The sequence below is a fragment of the Lepidochelys olivacea genome (assembly GCF_965140295.1).
Source record: "Lepidochelys olivacea isolate rLepOli2 genome assembly, chromosome: 1".
Lineage (NCBI taxonomy): Eukaryota > Metazoa > Chordata > Testudines > Cheloniidae > Lepidochelys > Lepidochelys olivacea.
The window spans coordinates 230,179,609-230,201,908 of NC_140411.1; the positions used below are offsets into that span (position 1 = coordinate 230,179,609).

General features: G+C 44.4%; 2 protein-coding genes and 1 long non-coding RNA gene across 3 annotated transcripts in view; 1 reads left to right on the forward strand and 2 right to left on the reverse strand.

Moving 5' to 3' along the window:
• The window catches only part of SAMM50 (SAMM50 sorting and assembly machinery component), a 34,080-nt gene extending 32,760 nt beyond the window's left edge, over positions 1–1,320 (reverse strand). The window contains exon 1 of the mRNA XM_084620682.1: positions 1,168–1,320. Within this exon, the coding sequence (XP_084476808.1) occupies positions 1,168–1,188 (21 nt within the window). The 5' untranslated portion in view covers positions 1,189–1,320. The remainder of the gene's footprint in view (positions 1–1,167) is intronic.
• LOC311516642 lies at positions 508–22,294 on the forward strand. The gene is made up of 3 exons (XR_014710468.1): positions 508–819; positions 17,107–17,254; positions 21,350–22,294. It is a non-coding gene; the product is annotated as an uncharacterized lncRNA (long non-coding RNA).
• The window catches only part of LOC311516463 (1-acylglycerol-3-phosphate O-acyltransferase Pnpla3-like), a 42,650-nt gene continuing 32,337 nt past the window's right edge, over positions 11,988–22,300 (reverse strand). The window contains exon 9 of the mRNA XM_084620551.1: positions 11,988–14,157. Coding sequence (XP_084476677.1) covers positions 13,866–14,157 — 292 coding nt within the window. The 3' untranslated portion in view covers positions 11,988–13,865. The remainder of the gene's footprint in view (positions 14,158–22,300) is intronic.

Here is a 22,300-nt window from a genome sequence, read left to right on the forward strand (position 1 = left end):
CACACAGTGTCACATAGGTGACTCATATTTAGCTTATGGTCCACTATGACCCCCAGATACCTTTCCGCAGTATTACTGCCTAGGCAGTCATTTCCCATTTTGTAGGTTTGCAACTGATTACTCCACTTAGGAAGGAATACTTTGCATTAGTCCCCATTGAATTTCATCCTCTTTACTTCAGACCTTTTCTCCAGTTTGTCCAGATCATTTTGAATTTTAATCCTACCCTCCAAAGCACTTGCAACCCCTCCCAGCTTGGTATCATCCTCAAACTTTATACGTGTACTGTCTATGCCATTATCTAAAACTTCCAAATGTTGTTCAGAAAAGCCAAATATTTTAATGACTTTTATTCTGCAGGGAACACCAGTGCAAATATATGAAAGACTGCCATGTGGAAAAAATGCACTTTGCTTAAAAGCCGCAGCCCCCATCCCCATCCCCATTCTTCTATGAGCTGGGTCTTTCAGCTTTTTTATCATACGTCACCACTTCCCGGTTTCAGACTAGAGAAAGCCCGGTGGCCCTTTGGAAACAGTACCAGCCGTAGCCAAGAGGTGTGCGAGAGGGGCCCTTGAAAGAAGGACGGGAGGAGCTGGACAGCGAGTTAAACCCTTCCCGGGGAAATCAGCGTGGAGAGCAAAGCCAGAGCCTGGGCGGGGGCGCCTCTTCACCGGCTCAGTCCCGCCCCCCGCGCCTCTTGGCGCGGCCAAATGTCACCAGTTCGGCGAGAGGGCCGCCCTGCCGCCCGGAGCCGGTGCCTCGGACCCCCGCCGCCCCACATCCCCAGGGGCGAGCGTCCCGTCTCAGACATTTCAGGTTAAACTCCCCCGCCGGGCGGTTTGCCTCGCCCCGGGGCGGCGACTCCACGGGGCCGCCGCTCGCTGACAGGCGGCGGCGGGGGGGGGGGGGGGGAATCCTGCCGCCCCAGGCTCGCAGGGACTCTCCCGGCACCGGTTGCGACGGGCGGGGCGGGGCAGCCTCCGCAGCCCGCGGGGAAGGGGTTGGCAGGTCGCCCGGGAACAAGCCACCCCCGCTGCTCCCACGTTCAGAGGCCCCCGGCCAGGCCCGGCCCCGCTCCCGAAGGTCGCGGCAGCGGGCGCGGCGGCGGCTCCTCCTCCGCGGCCCCGGGGCCCCGCGCGCCAGCGGAGCCGGCAGGGACCTCACCCGCGCGTGCACCGTCCCCATGGCCGCACCGCCGCCGGGCGGGGAGAACAGCGATCCCACAGCGAGGGCAGCGCGCGGCGGTCAGCGCCGGGCCCACAGCGAAGACCGCGGCGCCTAGTCTCGCCCCCCGCCCCCAACCAGCCCTTATTGGTCATCAGTGTTGAAAGGGGCGGGGCAGGCAGCGAAGGTCCCGGATGGGGCGGGAGCTAGGAAGCCCCGCCCCCACGAAGGGAGGGGGGAGGAGGCAGGCGGGAGTGGGGATCAGGATGGTCCAAGTGGAAAGTCGCGGGGTGGGGGGGGGGGAAGGGCTTCCCTAAAGCCGCAGCTGCGGGGGCTCCTGCGGCAGGAGGCTAAATTACACTTGAAGGTGGTGGCCTGGGCTCTGCAGAATTTAAAACGGGGCAGTTACAACATGGCACACCGGCAAGGCAGGGCAAGGGCTGCAGCGTGCAGAAAAGTTGAAAGAAAAGGAGGACTTGGGGCACCTTAGAGACTAACAAATCTATTTGAGCATAAACTTTCCTGAGCTACAGCCCACTTCATCAGATGCATACAGTGGAAAATACAGGGGGGAGATTTATATACACAGAGAACATGAAACAATGGGTGTTACCATACGCACTGTAAGGAGAGTGACCAGGAAAGGTGAGCCCTCAGGCCCTACGCTACCAGCACTCCCAGCTATCTTCGAGACACCACTGGCTTCCTGAGGAAACTACAATCCATCAGTGATCTTCCTGACAATGTACATTTGGGGACAATGTATATCTTCAAATCAGTGGCACTGCTATGGATACCTGCATGGCCCCACAGTATGCCAACATTTTTATGGCTGACTTAGAACAACGCTTCCTCAGCTCTCGTCCCCTAATGCCCCTACTCTACTTGCGCTACGTTGATGACATCTTCATCATCTGGACCCATGGAAAAGAAGCCCTTGAGGAATTCCACCTTGATTTCAACAATTTCCATCCCACCATCAAACTCAGCCTGGACCAGTCCACATAAGAGATCCACTTCCTGGACACTACGATGCTAATAAGTGATGGTCACATAAACGCCACCCTGTACCGGAAACCTACTGACCGCTGTGCCTACCTAAATGCCTCCAGCTTTCATCCAGACCACACCACCCGATCCATTGTCTACAGCCAAGCTCGATGATACAACCGCATTTGCTCCAACCACTCAGACAGAGACAAACACCTACAAGATCTCTGTCAAGCGTTCTTACAACTACAATACCCACCTGCTGAAGTGAAGAAACAGATTGACAGAGCCCGAAGAGTACCCAGAAGTTACCTGCTACAGGACAGGCCCAACAAAGAAAACAACAGAACGCCACTAGCCATCCCCTTCAGCCCCCAACTAAAACCTCTCCAATGCATCATCAAGGATCTAAAACCTATCCTGAAGGACAACCCATCACTCTCACAGATTGTGGGAGACAGGCCAGTCCTTGCTAACAGACAGCCCCCCAACCTGAAGCAAATTCTCACCAGCAACCACACACCACACAACAGAACCACTAACCCAGGAACCTATCCTTGCAACAAAGCCCATTGCCAACTGTGTCCACATATCTATTCAGGGGACACCATCATAGGGCCTAATCACATTAGCCACACTATCAGAGGCTCGTTCACCTGCACATCTACCAATGTGATATGTGCCATCACATGCCAGCAATGTCCCTCTGCCATGTACATTGGCCAAACTGAACAATCTCTACGTAAAAGAATAAATGGACACAAATCAGACATCAAGAATTATAACATTCAAAAACCAGTCGGAGAACACTTCAATCTCTTTGGTCACTCGATTACAGACCTAAAAGTGGCAAACTGGATACAATTAACTTAGGCTTGAATAAAGACTGGGAGTGGATGGGTCATTACACAAAGTGAAACTATTTCCCCTTGTTTATTTCCCCTCCTACTGTTCTTGTCAACTACTGGAAATGGCCCACCTTATCACTACAAAAGGTTTCCCCCTCCGCCCCCCTCTCTCCTGCTGGTAGTAGCTCACCCTTCCTGGTCACTCTTGTTACAGTCTGTATGGTAACACCCATTGTTTCATGTTCTCTGTGTATATAAAATCTCCCCACTATATTTTCCACTGTATGCATCCAATGAAGTGGGGGGAGGGATAGCTCAGTGGTTTGAGCATTGGCCTGCTAAATCCAGGGTTGTGAGTTCAATCTTTGATGGGGCCATTTAGGGATTTGGGGCAACAAATTGGGGATTGGTGCTGCTTTGAGCAGGGGGTTGGACTAGATGACTTCCTGAGGTCCCTTCCAATCCTGATATTCTATGATTCTAAGTGAGCTGTAGCTCATGAAAGCTTATGCTCTAATAAATTGGTTAGTCTCTAAGGTGCCACAAATACTCCTTTTCTTTTTACGGATACAGACTAACACGGCTGCTACTCTGAAACCTGTCATCAGAAAAGTTGAGGCAGAGACTAGCGCATTTCACACGAGAGGGGAAGATGACGACTTGTTCACTGCTAGTAACACCGGGCTGCAGGGTGGCATCTGTCTGCGCATGACAGCTGGGGGAAAGAGTCATCTGGTATTAGCTAACCTTACACCCTTGCAAGACACAAGCAGCACAGTGGAGAGTCATGCCTTGCACTAACCAATTTATTTGAGCATAAGCTTTTGTGAGCTACAGCTCACTTCATCGAATGCATACTGTGGAAAGTGTAGAAGATCTTTTTATATACACACAAAGCATGAAAAAATACCTCCTCCCACCCCACTCTCCTGCTGGAAATAGCTTATCTAAAGTGATCACTCTCCTTACAATGTGTATGATAATCAAGTTGGGCCATTTCCAGCACAAATCCAGGTTTTCTCACCATTACCAGCAGGAGAGTGGGTTTGTGTGGGGGTGGGGGGGTGAGAAAACCTGGATTTGTGCTGGAAATGGCCCAACTTGATTATCATACACATTGTAAGGAGAGTGATCACTTTAGATAAGCTATTTCTAGCAGGAGAGTGGGGTGGGAGGAGGTATTTTTTCATACTTTGTGTGTATATAAAAAGATCTTCTACACTTTCCACAGTATGCATCCGATGAAGTGAGCTGTAGCTCACAAAAGCTTATGCTCAAATAAATTGGTTAGTCTCTAAGGTGCCACAAGTCCTCCTTTTCTTTTTGCGAATACAGACTAACACGGCTGTTACTCTGAAACATGCCTTGCACTAGTTGACATGAAAAACAGACTTCAACAGCAGAGGAACATACTGCCAAAACCAGCAGCCGCACTCGCACACATTCAGTCTAGCTGCATCATAAAGGTGCAGCCTCAGGCCAGTAAAATGTAAAAAGGCTTTTAGGGATGGTGATATGGTAAAAAAATAAAAAAAAGGTGTGTTATCACACTGGCTCATGCAGTCGGGGAGGAAGAAATGGCAAAGAATGTTGAAATTGTGTCACTGCCCCACTGCACTGTAGCAAGGAGGGTAATGGAGATGAATGATCACATGTCCTCAAAACTCAAAGACCATGATTTAGGGTGACCAGACAGCAAACGTGAAAACTCAAGATGGGGGTAATAGGAGCCTATGTAAGAAAAAGACCCAAAAATCAGGAGTGTCCCTATCAAATCCGGACATCTGGTCACCCTACAATGATTGGGAAAAAAATGTAAGTACTTTTCAGTAATCTAGGAGGTAGTATTGAAGCAGGGATTTTCCTATACCCCCCCCCCGAATTTCCCCAACATCCCCCACAGTTTTGTGAACTAGTTACATGAAGTGTTGCAAATTTAGTGATTGTTTGGAAATGTGAATTGAAATTGAAACGTTAATACACACTTTAAAAGCATATACAGTGTATGATAAAATACATGTATCTGAAAAAGTATAATAGATTTGAAAAGTATGAACATAGACTAGCTTCCTTATACAGCTGTTGCTTTTAATGACAATGTCAGTGCATTCATTTTGGTGATGTTGGCCAACCTAATAATTTCAAACTATGATTTGTAAGCAAAGTCTAAATGAGCTCTCCATGATGGCTGGGGCTAAGGCTTCAGGACCAGATTGTATTTACATTCACACCTAATCTACCTAGGTATCCAGCAAACAGAGCTGTGTTGCCACAGTGATAGATTTTGGCTGGGGTTGAGTTACAAATCACTTGAATGAGGGTGGGGGGATGAGATGTTATTCTTATTGTATGAGTAAAGGGCAGCAGAACTGTACTTAGCCTGTGCTGATTGAGGGCATCTAGAGAGAGGGTGGGGACAGGTGTTTTACTTGATAGTCTGCCTGAGTCACAAGTACTGTTTGACCTACACCACTCCACTGTTTCAAGACAGAGATGATTAGGCTCCATAGATAGTCTTTTGTATTGTTAACTAACCACTACAGCTGAAGTCACTGATAATCAGGTCTAAGTGCCTAGACCTGCTGTGGGACACTGTTTCTGTGGAAGAGACAGCCCACTCTGCACTAGCAGCCAAGATTCCCCCACTGAGAGCTCAGCTGAAATTACTAAAAGCTAGTGGACCCTCAAGAGACCAACTCGCAGAGGTCACAGAGACAGGTGGCAGCAGAAGGTGATGGTGCAGGGCCATTGGCAATAGAGGAATGGAGGCACAACAAACAACAGTGGCCAGAGTGAACAGTGAGCAGCTGGAGGAACGAGCAAGGTGCTTTCTTGCTCCCCACCTGGGAGGTGAACTCATGTGAAAGCACCTCTGCACTCTGAGTCTCCACTGAGCAAGGACAACCCCAGTGAGTGTTAATGAGGCTGTTAAGAATGCTGGAGACACAACACAGTTCACGCGAACAAACATGGCTACGGCATCATACTTTCTATTTAAGCAAGAGATACCACACACTACAAACTGGAGGCCAATGTTAAGTGCATTGTCACTTGTTCATCCTGAAGTTGAACGCTGGCTCCGAACAAGACCAGCAAATGCTCACTATCTTTCTGCAAGAAACTCAGCTGACTGGCTGGACGCATGTGGTGCAACAGTGAAAGACTCAACAGTTGAAAAAGTAAAGAACTCGCCACATTCAAAACATCTGCATACATAGCTGATGAATGCACCGATGCAAATGCACATCGAGTGTTAAGTCATTGTGTACGTTATTTTGATGTCAGTGGTAGGCCAGTGGATGCATTTCTAGATATTCAAGTTATAGAAGACACATTGGCTGTATCTGTGACAACCCACATCTTAGAAGAGTTAAATGCTTGTCAATTGGACCCCAAATAGATGGCTGCTTTTGCATTTGATGGAGCTGCAAACTTCTCTGGAAGACATGGTGGAGTACAAGCTTTGCTCAGAGAAGTGTAATCCTAATCTCTCCTATACACACTGCAGAGGCCATCTACTCCAACTAGCGCTAGTACGAGCTGCAGACTCTTCAAAAGACATTAAAAAAGCTATAAATGTAATGTCTTCATTATATTATTTTTTTCAGCAAGAGTCCAAAAATACTGAATATCTTGAAAAATACAGAAGATACACTGGGACTGCAGTTCATATTAGTTCAACCTGGGAAAACCCTCTGGCTTTCTCATGAGTGATCCTTGCCTGTTGTCTTAAAATTACTCCAGCCATTATTACTGGCTTTGGAAAGTATCTACCAAGATGGAATGGATCTAAGTAGTGAGGCTGGTGGATTACTTTTGCTACTATGTTCAGAGAAGACTATTGCCATTCTCTCTCTTGTAAGTCTACTGTTGAAACCACCTGAAACAGTGCCATCCAGGCATCTGCTACAACAGTATTAGATCTTTGTCCAGCAATAGAAGCTACAGTTGAATCAATCGGAGAGCTATCCATTGAAAAAGTACTGGAAGAAACAAAGACTTCAGTCCAGAAGGTGACTTTTGAAGGCATTTATATTGAATCTTTTAGTGAAGAGGACAAGGAGTGTTTATTAAGACAACTGAAAAAGTACACAGACTTGATTCTTAAAAATCTACAACAGCGACTTCTAGATTCTGCTCAACCTCTACGGAGCTTTTACAGATCCCTGTCCTGTAAAACACCAACAGTTGAGCAGAGTGAGGCACTACCAGCAATGGGGCTGCCATGTGCTCAGGATAGAATAGAGAATTTGAACAGAGTGGAATATCATATGACGAATGAATGAAGATTTGACTTCAACTTCTTTTTTATCATCACTAGTGGCTTGAACTGATCTTTGTGCTAGAATTCCTACTTCTTTCAGCTCAGGAAATAATCTCTTGCTACTCCCAGTCACAACAGCTATAGTTGAGCGTTCTTTTTCATCATTGAATAGAATTTTGTGTTCTGAAAGAAGTCACCCCTCTGCCTGAGCATGTGAATGAACAAATGAGCATATCAATTGAAGGAAGGGAAGTACCAGACACATGAGAAGCCACCGAAGATGAGCACATTTCATTCAAGAAGTGCATTAACAGAGTTGTGCAAAATTATAACAAGAAACCAAGAAGGATGTAGATGTAGTGCTTCATAGAAGGCTTGAGTAGCCAACTTTAATTTGTGTGATGATTTTAAAATAGGAGTTAAATCTAATAAAATAGTCATGAAACATTTCAGTTTTTACTATGGTGCCATAGAGCCCACCTTCACCTTCACAGTCTCACCCCTCATCGGCCCTGATTTTCCTGCCCCCCCATAAATTTAAACCACCCCACCCACCCGCAATGTCAATTCCTGGGGAAAACAGTGTATTGAAGCCCGTGCCATCAGCCCACTTACTGCCAGACTAATTTTCATCCAAACTATTGATGAGGATTTCTCCATGCATGGAGTTACTGAGCTAATTCCACCACGGCCCTTACTTCTGTGAGCAAATATGGAGGTTGCTAAGTGTGCTTTTGTACCATCTGTGCTGAAGCATGAACAATGACCAGCTATATAGGGGGATTAGGAGGTTTGCTAAAAGAAAATAGAGTTGAATACCCTACCTTCTGCACTACATCCTATAGCAGGAGGCATATTGCAGGAAATCTGTTGAAACAAGTGATGTGATAACTAATGTAATAAAAGTGGTAAAAGTAATCCATAGAGAAAATAGAGCACAGAAGCACAGAAAATTTATCAGCTTCCTTGAGGACTTGAATGCAGAATATGAAGATTTGCATTGCCATTTACAAGTTTGGTAGCTGAGTGCAGGAATGTGCCTTCTACAATTTATTTTTCAAATTAGAAAGGTGAGCTGTGTGTTTCTGGAAAAAAATAAGCAACCATGTCTAGTTTCAAGAGCAGCGGGAAAACCCAGCCTTTCTCTGTGCCTTTCCACCCATGCACATCTCGGTACCCTCAGGCATGGGCTGCTGCAAGGTAGAAATCAGGATGTTTCTACTTTAGTGGACCATGCTGATGCAGACCACAGAAAGCTTAGACTATTCAGAGTGTCCCTTCCCAAGAACATCACCCATTTTCCATCATGTAAGGAACTCTCACGTGAGAGTGGGGGTGCTGATTTTCACAGCTTCTCAGAAATATTATATCTCAGCCCTAGATTAGCAGTTTGAGAGTGAGAGATCTAGCATTTAACAATCTGATGGAAGTACCAATTGAGCAGCAATCGCACAATCTTCAGTTTGACCTGTGTGAACTACAGACTATCATTTTCTTTTCAAGAATAAATTGCATGAAAACTTCTGGAAACTTGTCCCTAAGGATCAGTTTCCAAACTTAGAAGACTTTGTCCTGAAGCTTTGTTCAATGTTCAGAAGCACATTCTCAGTAATTAAACGAGAAGTCAAAACGAACTGGGGAGCACCACTTGGCTGCTATCTCTGCCACTGCAAATATGATAGACACTGGGACTCTAGTGCAAGAAAGATCTTTTCCTTAGGGTCTTCACTAAGAGGGGAGCGAGTGTCTTTTTAATACTTCTTAATCCCATTAATGCTTTATGGCTAAATCCTAAAAATATAATTTCAGATCCAAGAATCAGATCATTTCTCTGTATATGGCCCCTAGAGGTGCCCCAAAACGAGCACCCAGACCACAGCTTTGTAAAGGTTGGACCATCCTGATTCAAACTGGGCTCAAGCTGTGCAGTGAGAGGACAGATTTCACACCCCACCCCCCCGCCCACAGTTCCTGGCTACTCAGACAAGTTATAACAACTGGGGCTATTTGCAAAACAGAAATATGTTCAACATTATGTATTGCTGCGGCATTTAGTGACCCTACCCCCCTCCATTGCAGGCCAAGGCCCCATTGTGAATTTTTAATGTATAAGAGGGGTCTCACTAAGAGGCTTGCCATGTGAAAGGGGTCACCCATACAAGAAGTTCAAAAACCACTGTGCTAGATGCTGTACAAACATGTAACAAAAAAACGGGGACCTCCCCCAAAGAGTTGACAGGCCACATATAAGGCAACTAAGTGGATATACTGGCGAGGGAAGCACAAGGCTTGGTTCTACACTTAAGAGTTATGGCAGCAGTGTGGTGTCAAAAGCCCCAGTGTAGAACACAGCTATGCTATCAGAAGCATGTTTCTGGTGATGTCGTTCGTGAAAGAGAGAGAGCTCTGTGTAAACTCGAAAACTTGTCTCTCACCCGCAGAAGTTGGTCTAAGAAAAAATGACTACTTTACCCACTTTCTCTCTCTTGTTCCTATTCTGGCAAAAAAAAAAAAAAAAAAAAAAAGTTGATGTATGGCTGCGTCTCTACTAGGAGGCTATGCAGGCATAAGCTCTGTAGTATAGAAATAGCCCAAAGCATGGGTTAACAACACTGGTCCTTATGGAAGGCAGTGTGTTTGGCTCTGGAGGCTGTGGACCAGAGCTCTCTTTTCAGTTCACAACAAAGAACACATTAGCTTAAAGTACTCTTCATTCAGTTTTCCCCTCCCGAGAGAAATAAATACCCTAGAGAATCAATGTTTATATACAATTTCCTTGTGTGTCTTATTGTAAGTGCTCTTGTGTGTATCAAAGTAATCATCTTACCCTTATGCAATTCTCCTGCCAAGACTGTAAGAAAGCATTTCACTCCCTCCGCCACTCTCCTCCCAAAACCCCAATCCATTAATTGATCACTCCGTTAGCTTGGCATATTTAAGTGCTTTCTGAAAGTGAATTCAAAACATGGACTGTCTCAGCCTTGTAAACTGATGGATAAGAGGTCCCTCAAATAATAATACATTCAAATGGAAAGGAAAAAGGTACCCAGTTGTGTTTATGAACCTTTATCATAGTGGTGTCAAAAGTACAGCCCCAATGCTGTACTTGTGGGGCCTGCCTTACATGTTCTGATTCAGAAGCTAAGATATCATTAGAAAAAAGTTTCTAGCCTACACTGATGCAGAGATAATGTGAACAGACTATGAGTGATGCAATGTCATCTGTCCAAGTCTTAAGGCAGCCTGAACCAAGACTCAGATGTGAACACCTTGCCCCCTCTGACAAGGTGCCAGCTCTAAAGTCAAATGAGGATTCTTCAGAGTCAACCTTATCTATTTAAGCACTGATCATTTTAATGGAGGGAATGAGAGAGGAAGCAACAGACACTGGGTTGAGAACTGCAAGTTTCTGCAGGAAAGGAAATGCAGAGGAAAGAATAGAGACTGGAAAGAAGGGGAAAAAATAGGATGGAGAAGGAAGAGCAACAAAGGGTTGGAAGAGCAACGAAGGGTTTGAACAGCACGGGGGCAATTGAAAAATATTAAAATGCAAAGTTAAAAACATCATATGTGGCACTTTAGTTGGTAGTCTCAGCAGAGAAGCCTAGGAGAATGTTTGAAGCAAGGCTAATTGATGCACTAATTTCCGTGAAGACAAATAGATCCTTTAGCTCAGACAGGAAGCATATTGAGAGGCCAGTGGTAGGAAGCTTGCACAGTTGATCCCTTGCTGTATCTGTTACAAAGCTAAAAAATGGAGTCAAGGTTTGTTATTCCAACATTCTTCACTACCAAATTTCACATAAAAATTAAAAACCAATTAGTGATTTATTTTTAAAAGCTGATGGAGCTTACACAGGTGTAAAAGTGCATGTAGTGATAGGAAAATCAGTCCAATACATGATTAGCAAAACAGCATTTCAGAGATCTCAACAACAGAGCTATAAGAAATGAAAAAGACAGCAAAGGGACAGCAAGGATTTTAAAAATTATCTGCTCTATCATTTTCTGGACAAAGATCCAGATGATATTAGAAAACCTACAGTATTAACCCTAGTAAAGTGCATTTTCCTGTATGTATGAAACAAGACTGCTTATTAGCCACTTTGCCTTATCCAGTGATTGCAAAAAATGAAGCAGTCTACAATACTTGATACAATTGTGTAGTTAACCATACTTTCCAAGAACATCAGTAAATGTCCATGTATTTCCTTGCTATTTTGAAGATTCTACTATGATTTTGGACAGAAAAATTGTAAAACAAAATTAAATGGAGGCAGGGGATGGGGCGGTGGGAAGAGAACTGTGTTACAGGAAATGCAGGCCACAATCCTGCAAAGGAATTATGAATGTGTATTAGTCCCATTGAAGGCAATGGGGCTTCTCATATATGTAAAATTAAGTATTTTTGTAAGTCTGTAGTGTTGTGGACTAGATATCTCATAAAGAGGACATTAAAATAATTTACTAAAACAGTATTTTCTTACATGGCAAGAAAAAAAAAACCTCATTACACACTCCATAATATCAATTTGCCGTTACAAGTGAGACTATATAACCACAGCTTGTGTTTTATTTTTTGAAATAAAAATTAGTGGTTGTACCAATATTTTTCTTTTAACAGGTCACCGTGCAGAATCAAAGATATACAAGAGTCAAATATCAAAAATCAAGTACAATTTTTTCAAGTGAGATAGCACAAAAGATATAAAAATCCATATAATAATATAAAAATGCTTTAATACTTTATGTGGGGAAATACATTATAGTTTAACAACATTTTAACAATTTTTAAAGCATTTTAATGAGAGTTTATTCTTAAGATGTAGCACTTTGAGTTGTGAATTTTCTTTGAAAACCTAAAGAACTGCTTAACATTTAGTCCAAGTTGGGAACGTTAAGGTTTTGACAACTCAAAGACCTGGAGATATTCAAAATTTACACTATACTATTATAAAAAATATTTGTTCTTCTCTTGTCCCTCCCATCTCCAGTCAGTTTTATTTACAGGCCGCTCCCAATAAATGCTTGAGAGAGTTCTCTCTTCTCTCGGGAGTACAGCTCATTTACTCCAAATTTACAGTACTGTACTAGAAATAACATTTGGCCCTTAAATGCCAAGTCTTTTTCAAGCAAGCCACAAGAGGTTACTTCCATTTATGTTTTTAAAACCACCATTAGCCCAAAAAATGTTGCTTTAAAAAAAAAACCCCAATCATCATTAAAACAGTGGTTTAATAATTATCTTCATAACTATCAGGGTTTTGTCAGATGAGCTCATAAAATACTTAATTTAAGGCTGTCTATACTGAGATTTGAAACCACAATGACACCTTTATAGAGAACAGGTTTTATAAACTGTTACAAATTTCAGCGTGGATAGGACTTGATGTTTTGGGGAAAAGGGGCAGGAATTTTTTTTTTTTTTTGAACAGTGGATTTAGACCTGCATGCAGCTCTTTACGGTATAATACATTTGTTTTAAACTTCGCTTATTCATTCTGATCTCAAGAAGGGCACAAATGTTAGGAAATTTCCCTACACTGCTTGAGATAAGTTAGCACAAGAAGTGCTAAACAAACAGAATGGAATCACTGGGATCTCCTTTCTGCTCCTCCAAGGAATAAAAAAGAAATAAGGCCTCCTTTTCCATCTTATAGAAAATGTATATAATCCACAAATCAGAGCACAAGCCTGACACTGTTCAGTGTCAATGTAATCTCACAAAGATGTTTTGCAATGGTTGTATTATGACAACTTCATTGTTGCTCTATACAGCTCCACTCAATGATACTACTATCTTTTTAAAAGACCACTGCTCCAGCTATTTTTCTTTTTTAAATCTATTTAAAAATATTAGTTCAAATTAAGCCCTTGCGAAGCATGCACAACAAGTCAACAGAGTTGTGCCTCTTAACACTTATGGCTAAATGCGGCCCAGTTCTTGAGACTTTTTTCCTTCTCAATACTTAAGGAAAAGAGGCACTTTGTAAAACTTGTTGGGAATGGTGAACTTGGATTACAGTATGAATTGTATATTACAGTATGTAATCAAAGTTGGTGCCTTTTTTCCAGAAAACAGTACAGTTAAACAAAAGGCAAACACACTGATATTGGAGGCCCTCAAAAAGTTCCTAATGAACATTTCCCTTTGTAAAGTACAAGTTGCCTGATTTCATGCAAGTGCTAAAAATTAATCTACCATCACCAAACACAAGTATTTTTTTAAAGTATGTCCTTTAAAATGCAACTTTTCTATAAACGCTTGTTTCAGTCTAGAACAAGCCATTTATAGGGTTTGATTTCATGTAGCTTTTTAATTACCGGTAGCTTGGAGTTAAATCTTTTTCCAGATATTGTGCTATTGTAATTTTGAAATGAAGCTTAACAAGAATTTAATAGATTAACAAGAATGTGACTGTTACATAACAATGACAACTCTTCTGTATAATCCTTAGCATTGTAAAGGCCTGAAAGGCAATTTGTCATTGAGCTTAAACAAAACAGTCTTCCAATACTTATTGGCAAGATGGAAGAATGAGTTTGCTTCACAAGGTTTAAGCTTCTCTGTCAGACGGATTTCAGAACTTTCAAAATTAATCTTCTGAGACAGTTTGGAAACTCTTGTCTGAGGAGGAGTCAAAATCCGTTTCCAAGCCAGATTCTTCAGAATTCATGAAGAAAACATGGTGAGAATCAGAGTCTGAGAGCCCCTTTATACCAACAGAAATTTGCTTCCCTGCTGAGTCTCTGCAGTACAGAAAATCCCAGAGCCAACCTTCAAGGTCTGCAGCAGCGTGTGGCACTTTAGAATGGCAATAGGGAGAACGGAACTCTACATTAGGTGGAACAGTCTGACATTTTCTGAGTGATGCATAGCTCTCTTTACTGTGGAGGGGGGGGAACAAAAACAAATATCTATTAGCAATATTTTAATGAGGTTTCTATTTCAGTTCAAGGGGTGATGGAATAAGGGTTTTTCCTACATGCAAGGGAAACTGAGATGATACTACAGCATCTCCCAGGGAAAATAAATGTGGAGTCTAAATATATTATTTTTAATGGGGTAATAGAAAATAAGGCATCAAAAGTCTGAACTTCAATGGAGCACATCTTACTGGGGGTGCCCACATAGTTTTGAAGTGTGATACAAGTAGTGTGGAAGGGTTGTGTGAAGAAAGTAGGATGATCAGATAAACCTAAGATAGCAAGGCTAAATTTATACAACTCCTCTCCAGTGCTACTGAACAAAATCAGGGGTGATCAGTAGGTGACCAAGATCAGTAGGTGACCCATTAACCAACTGAGGAGAATCTGCAGTGATAAAATGCTGTGAAGTCTTACCTACATCTATTATAAAAAAAAGTTAAGTACCAGTAGGAATAAGCATACAGAATAGTTATTTTAAATGGATTTCCTATAAATAACGTACAGTCTCAATTTACACACATTAAAAATGTTGTTTGTGTTTCAGATACAATTCCGATTCCTTACTCAGGCAGTACTTGAAATGTTACAAATTTTACCAAAACAGAAGAGTCTTACCTGTTGGTTCGTTTCCTACATTTTAGAACAGTAGTTCATAATTAGCAAGTTATTCCTCTTTCCTCAGACACAGGAAAGGAGAGCCAACCACCAAAAGACATTTAGCACCATCTTCCTCTAAATTCCATATCTCTCTCCTGGAGATTCTTTACTTTGACGATTACTTCCTTAGCTGAAATTTGGATGTGCCAGAAAACACTAACCACTAAGTTAAGATTTGGGGACCTTGTTAAGTTTCCTAACAGCACAAATTCCCATGAAAGTCTGAATTCTGACTCCTACTGAGAATTGAGAGATAGGGACTGTTGTCTTAAGGAGGAAGATGAGAAATAAAAAAGCAGAACTTTATGGAAGAAATACCTCCAATCATTGCGAGAGGCAGAAAAATCCATCAATTCAAACACAAATTGAGAATCCCATAAGAGAAAGTTACCCAGAGTGCAAGGTGAGGTTCTAAACAGGAAATAGAGCTTTAAGAAATCATCACCAGAACATAAAGTCAGCCAAAGCAAAGGAAGAGCAGGACCAGGATTTTCCTTTTTACTTATTTTAAAGATGGGATGGAAATTATAGTTTCAAGCAACAGAATGGTATCTGATGAATTCACTGACTGTCTCCTCTAAATCCTCTTCTACAATATGCTTAAAAAAAGAATTTGCATGCATCAGACTAATGATTACTATGAGGCGAAGGTGTGGTGCATCAGAGCGGGGAATCCGGCGGTCTGCTCAGAAAAACTGAAGAGGTACAACCAACAGCCAAGCTATCAATGAGCAAGTATTCTAAGAAAGCCCTGGTTGAGTATGGACCCCCCAAACCCCAAGCTCTAGAAGCTGTCTGTAGTGGGTTGCTTTACAAGAAGAAGTTACTCACCTTGTGCAGTAATGATGGTTCTTAGAGATGTGTCCCCCTGTGGGTGCTCCACTCTAGGTGTCAGTGTGTCCCTTCGCCGGAGATCAGATATTTCTCGCAGCAGTACTTGGTCACAGGAAGGGTGCACACAGGAACTGTCTCATGCAGCCGTTGGCATCCCCTGTAGTGTGCGCACCCCCGACTATGCCCTCCATTCCTTCTCTACTGCAGAGCTTGGCTGCATGAACTCCAAAGTAGAGGGGAGGAGGGTGGGTAGTGGATCACGCACAGGGACACATATCTCGAACAACCATCGTTACTGCACAAGGTGACTAACTTCTTCTTCGAGTGGTGTCCCTGTGGGTGCTCCTCTCTAGGTGCTTATAGAGCAGTACCCCACCAGGGGTGGTACGAGTTCGGAGTTATGTATTAGTGTGTGATGAGAGCACTATGAGGCCAACAATAGAGTCTGAGACAAGGCCTTGGGTGATAGCATAATGTTTTGCAAAAGTGTGCTCCAATGTCCAGATTGCAGCTCTACAAATATCTATTAAGGGGACATTGTTCAAGAATGCAATCGATGCCACCATGGCTCACGTTGAGTGGGATCTGATGCCCATGTGGGGTTCTTCGTGATGCAGGTGGTAGCAAGTTTGAATACAGGAAAAGACCCATTTGGAGAGTCTCTGTGTTGATATTGTAGAACCCTTGGAGTGCTCTGCTGTAGAGACAAATAGTCTTGGTGACTTGCAAAATGGTTTAGTTCTGTCCAAGTAGAAGGCTACAGCCCATCTGACATCTAACATGTGTAACGTTGCTTCTTGAGAGTCGTTATGTGGCTTGGGATAGAAGGCAGGTAAGTGTATGGTTTGGTTCTGTGAAAATTTGTAGCCTCTCTGCAAGAATTTTGGGTGAGGACGTAACATGATTTTGTCTTTGGTAAATATAGTGTATGGTGGTTCAGCCATAAATGCTCCTATTTTGCTGACACGTCTTGCAGTCGCGATTGCCACTAGGAATGCAACCTTAATTGACTTATGTAGGAGCTAGCAGGTTGCTAGAAGTTCGAAGGGTGGTCTTGTGAGACATTTGAACACAAGACTGCGATCCCATGGTGGTGCAGGTTGGCGTACTTCTGGGTACATGTTCTGTATACCTGCTAGAAAGCGCCGTGTAATCGGGTGAGCAAATATTGAAGCCCCTTCTATCTGTTCATGGAGGGCTGTGATGGCAGCCAGGTGTACTTTAATAGAACTTATGGCTAACCCCATTTCCTTCAGTTCTAGTAGGTAGTCTAAGATCATAGATAGAGGCGCCATGGTCACGTCCAGCTGTTTTTGCTGACACCAAAAGGAGAATCTTCTCCATTTGTGGCGGTAAGTATTTCTAGTGGTGAGGCGACGGCTATTTAGTAATACTTGTTTTACTTTCTCCAAACAGTTCAATTCCCCACGTTGGAACCAGAGAGGAGCCATGCTATAGGAAGGAGTTTCGCTGGGTCTGGATGGAGCGTCAGGCCCTTGTTCTGGAACAGGAGGTCCATCCGGAAAGGCTGTGGTTGTGGGGCACAGACTACTAGACGTGAGAGGTACGGAAACCAAGTCTGTCTGGGCCACATGGGGACAATGAGAATGATGTATGCTCTGTCGAGTCGCATCTTGCAGATGACCCTTGGGATCAGTGATATTGGCGGGAAGGCATACATGAGTGACGTTCCACAGGATGAGGAAGGCATCCCCTAATGAGCCTGGTGCCAGGCCTGCCCTGGAGCAAAATAGTAGACATTTATGATTTGTCACTGAGGTGAAAAGGTCGATTACTGGGTGACCCCATTTTTGGAGTATCGTGCCGAGAACACTGTCGTGAATTTCCCACTCATGTTCCTTTGAGAAGTGCCTGCTGAGGTTGTCAGCTGTAGTGTTTTGGCACCCTGGTAGGTAGGATGCTGTGATGTTTATATTTTTGTGGATGCAGAAGTTTCATAGATTCATGGTTCCTACGCATAACGAGTGAGACCTGGCTCCTCCTTGGTGATTGATGTAAAACATGCACGCCACATTGTCGGTGAGGATAGAAGTTGAGGTTTCTCATATGAATGGGAGGAAGTGTCAGCATGCATTGTGTACCACGCGGCATTCCAGGAGATTGATATGTAGTCGGGTTTCCATTGCAGACCACTTGCCTTGTACATTGTGGTGACCCAAGTGGGCACCCTAACCTATCAGGGAGGCATCTGTTGTAATAGTCACTGATGGGGGGTCTTGTTGAAAGAGAATCCCAGAGCATACATTCCCTGGCTGTGTCCACCATTGTAGGGAGAGGATAACCCTTGGTGGTAGCATCACACGTCTGTTGAGAGAGTGTTTGCTGGGTGCATAGACCATGCTCAACTAGTGCTGTAGACTTTACTATGAAAGTTGTAGCTGCCATATGTCCCAGAATCTGAAGGCATGTCCTCACTGAAGTTCGTGGGCTGATGATCACTGTGGAAATAAGATTGGTCAATGTAGTGAATCTGTGGTTTGTCTATATTACCTTGGCTTGTATGGAGTCTAGGTTGGCTCCGATAAACTCCAATCACTGGGTTGGTTCCAGGACGGATTTCTTTTTGTTTATCTGTAGATCTAGCTGGTGAAACAGGTCTATTGTGGTCTTCAGCATGCCTGCCATTTCTTGTCAATTGGTATCCTTGAGAAGGCAATCGTCCAAAGAGGGGTAGATGATGACTCCTTTGCATCGTAAATGTGCTGCTACTACCACGAGCGTTTTTGAGAATACACGGGGAGTGGTGGACAGTCCAAAGGGAACGACCCTGTATTGGTAGTGGTTAGGTCCTACTGTGAACCGTAGGAACCGTCTGTGGGCAGGATGTATTGTAATATGTAAGTATGCATCTTGGAGGTGGAGGGCTGCAAAACAGTCCCCCCTGTCTAGCGCTGGGATTACTGTGGCCAGAGTGACCATTTTGAACCTGTGGTTGCGTACGAATCTGTTGAGTTTTCGAAAATCTAAGATTGGTCTCCATACCCCTCCTTTCTTCTCTGTCAGGAAATATTTGGAATATTTTCCCTCTGTACTGATGTGGTACTGGTTCCACAGCACCCAGCAGTAGGAGGTGGTTTACTTCCTGTTGCAGAAGGTGCTTGTGAGAGGGGTCCCTGAAGAGGGACAGGGAAGGGGGGGGGTAGGGGTGATGGCTGTGAAAGGAATGGTGTAACCAGACTGTATGATCTCCAAAACCCATTCATCTGTGGTTATCACAGCTCAGGCATGGTAAAATGGGTGTAGGCGGTGACCAAAATTGTGGGATGCGGCATCTGTTGGCGTTAGAGGTGTGGGGAGGTCGTGCATACCCTCAACCAAGACTTCAAAATTGTGGCTTAGATGTAGATGGACAGGTGGACGAGGCCTGGTTCTGTGGAACTCATCGTCTCTGAGCCCGTTGTTTGGGTCTGTTCTGAGTGAAGTATTGTGGTTGTTGACTGGCATGGTGTAAAGCGAGGGTGTTTGTCAGGCGGTGGGTGTATGCCTAGCATACGAAGCATCGCTCGGGAGGCCTTCATGGTATGAAGGACGTCATCTGTTTGAGACAAGAATAGTTTATCCCTATCGAATGGGAGGCCCTCCACTTTTAGTTGTAGTTCTTTTGGAATTCCCGAAGCCTGCAACCATTATGTTCTTCTCATAACCACAGCTGTTGCGGTTGTTCGGGCAGCTGTGTCCGCTACATTCATTGCGGCTTGCAGTGCTGTGCTGACCCTCATTGATAATGGCGTTGAGTTGAGGACGTTTATGCTCAGGGAGGTCCTCCACAAGCTCTTGTATTTTACTATAGTTAGAGTAGTCATAATTTGCTAGTAGAGCAGAATAGTTGGCAACTCTAAGCAAAGGGTGGCTGATGAGTAAACTTTCCGCCCAAAGAGGTCCAGTCTCTTGTGTTCTTTATGTTAGAGTGAGGAGCAGAAATGAGGCTGTGTATTGCACTGATTAACAGCCTCTACTACCAGAGAGCAGGCTCGAGGGTGTGAAAACAAAAATTCCATGCCGTTGGCTGGAACAAAGTATTTTCTGTCAGCCCATTTGTTGGTGGGTGGTGCCGATGCCAGTGTTTGCCATATTACCTCCGCAGGCTCCATTATAGCCTCATCCATGGGGAGGACAATCTTGGTCAATAATGCCAGTTGTAAGATTTTTAAACAACTTATGTTTTTTCTCCTGCACCTCATGTAAGGCAATTTCTTGGTTGTTTGCGACTCTTTTGAAGAGTTCTTCGAACTGTTTCAGGTCACCTGGTGCCATAGGGGGAGATGGCGTCACCGCTTCATCTGGTGCAAAAGATGAGTGGGGGGCAGGTGGTGAATCATCCAGGTCTGCCTGTGATAGTATCTCTTCCTCTTCTATATCTGTCTCAGGGGGCCAGAGGTTTCTCTGTGTGTTAATGATGGGTATACTCTGGAACCTCTTGTTGCTGGGGAAGGGGGACCAGAATAGGGGTTCTGATATGTGGGCCAAGGACCCCATTGTGGCCATTGCATGGAGTAAGGTAGTAATGGGTAAGACCAGTGCTGTGCATACCAGGGCTGTGACTGCTCGGAGGGATGAGGCTTAGGCTTCACAGTGTTCCATGTAAGTCTCATCTGTGATGGGGATGAACGTTGAGAGGAGAAGCAGTTGTGCTGCACGTCTCCTTCCTCACCACTATGCATGGAGAGTGGTGCAGGAGATGAAGGATGGTACCATGCTACGTAGCTCGGGGAGTGTTCGGTGCCGAGCAGTAGTGACTGTGGTGCTGAAGAAACTGCTATGTCCTCAGTGTGCAGGAGTTGCGCTGGTCCTGCCTTGGGGTTGCGGTTGACCTTTGGAGCGCTGACGGGTGCCAGGTTTGGTATGTTAGCCGGCATCAAGTCCTGGGTCGGTGCCGGTGGTGGCAGCACTGATTGCACTGCTGCTGCCTGTGCCATGCTTTGCACCAGGGTAGTCAGTGCCGTGGAGGAGACTTGATGTGTCAACACCGGTGCCGTGCGTTGGGACTCAGCAGGGGTCCACTGAGGGACGGTGCCGGAGGAGCCCAGTGCCTCGTAAGTGCTCACTCTGGATGAGTGGAGCACTGAGGGTAAAGACCTCGCTGGGGAAGCTCTCTTTTTCTGAGACCCTTGCTGGAGAGGTCGAGGTTCACTTCCTGACAGTTTTGGAAGTCTGAGCCTTATCAGAGCTCAGGGATCTCGGTTTATGAGACTCCCCAGAGGGCCTCTCTTGTGGAGGTTGGAGGGATTTCTCCAGCAGGAGCATTTTCAAGCGGAGATCCCTGTCACATCTTGCCCTTGTTGTTAAGTTGGTGCAATGTAAGCATTTCTGGGAGATATGAGTTTCTCCCAGACAGCGAATGCAGGATGTATGGCCGTGAGAGACCGGCATCGGTTCAAGGCAGGAGTCACACTTTTTAAATCCTGTTGAGCCTGGCATGACGGCACTTAAGCCTCTCCCACCTCTCAAGAGATAAGGGTGGGAGTTAATTGTAATGGTAAACTGTAGAAACTTTTCCCAAATGGGGAGTTAAGCAGAGAAAAAGTCTTCTTTCTTCTTCTTCTTCTTCTTTTTTTTTTTGAAGAAAAACCTCTAAGAGGAACTAAAGAAACTATGATAAGAAGTTCCTATGTAACTAATAATTTTTTTTTCCTTTCAGAAAGAATCAAAGAGAGCAGGGCCGCGGAGCTCTGCCTGCAGCTGAGGACGATTGAGAAGGAACTGACGGGACGGTCGGGGTGCACACACTACAGGAGGTGCCAATGGCTGCACAAGACGACTCCTGTGCACGCCCTTCCCCCAACTAAGTACTGCTGTGAGAAATCTCCAATCTCTGGCGCAGGGATGCACCAACACCTAGAGTGGAGCACCCACAGGGACACCGCTCGAAGAAGAACACAGCTTACTTCCCCACTTGCTATCAGAATCTCTCAGTAGCTCCCAGTTCCTCTGGGACAGGATTTTCCCGTTCCTCTCCACAAGGGTCCTGCTTCCCAGTCAGCAGTCCTTATCCCTGTGCATAGACGAAGTTGCTTGGTCTGACATTTCCACTCCAACAGTGGTGGACAGAGACAAAAGGGCCACACCAGCTGGGCTGTCCACCCGTCTCTAAAGACAGTATGGAGGAGCTCAAGATACTCCCAACACTCTGATGTTCATCACAGTGGAGGAGAAATCAACTTATTGAAGGAATTTTTTTCTGATGGAGTCCATCTTCAGAAGCAGAGAAAAGACAGAGAAGAAAGAAGCTGGGGTGCTGGAGGCAGGAAAGAGTGGTGAATCTAGAAAAATAGGCACTAGAAGTCCCTGCTGCAATTGCCTCAGCTATTATCAGTCCTGAGGAAAGAGCATGAAGCCATTTACTGAAGAAACCTCTTGATCACCAAACATGGTGATCAATATCAGGTCTAAAGAAGAGAGAGCAGGAAAACAATCCCTTAGTATACTGTAATACAGAGAGAACAGGGCTTTGGTAGAAGTGAAACAAATTTCTACTTACCCTTGAAATAATCTACTAAATGCTTGCAACAGAATATTAATAATTGCACTAAGTTTTGTTTTGACTGGCAAAATAAATGTAAAAGATACATCAGTTTGCACATAGCAGCAC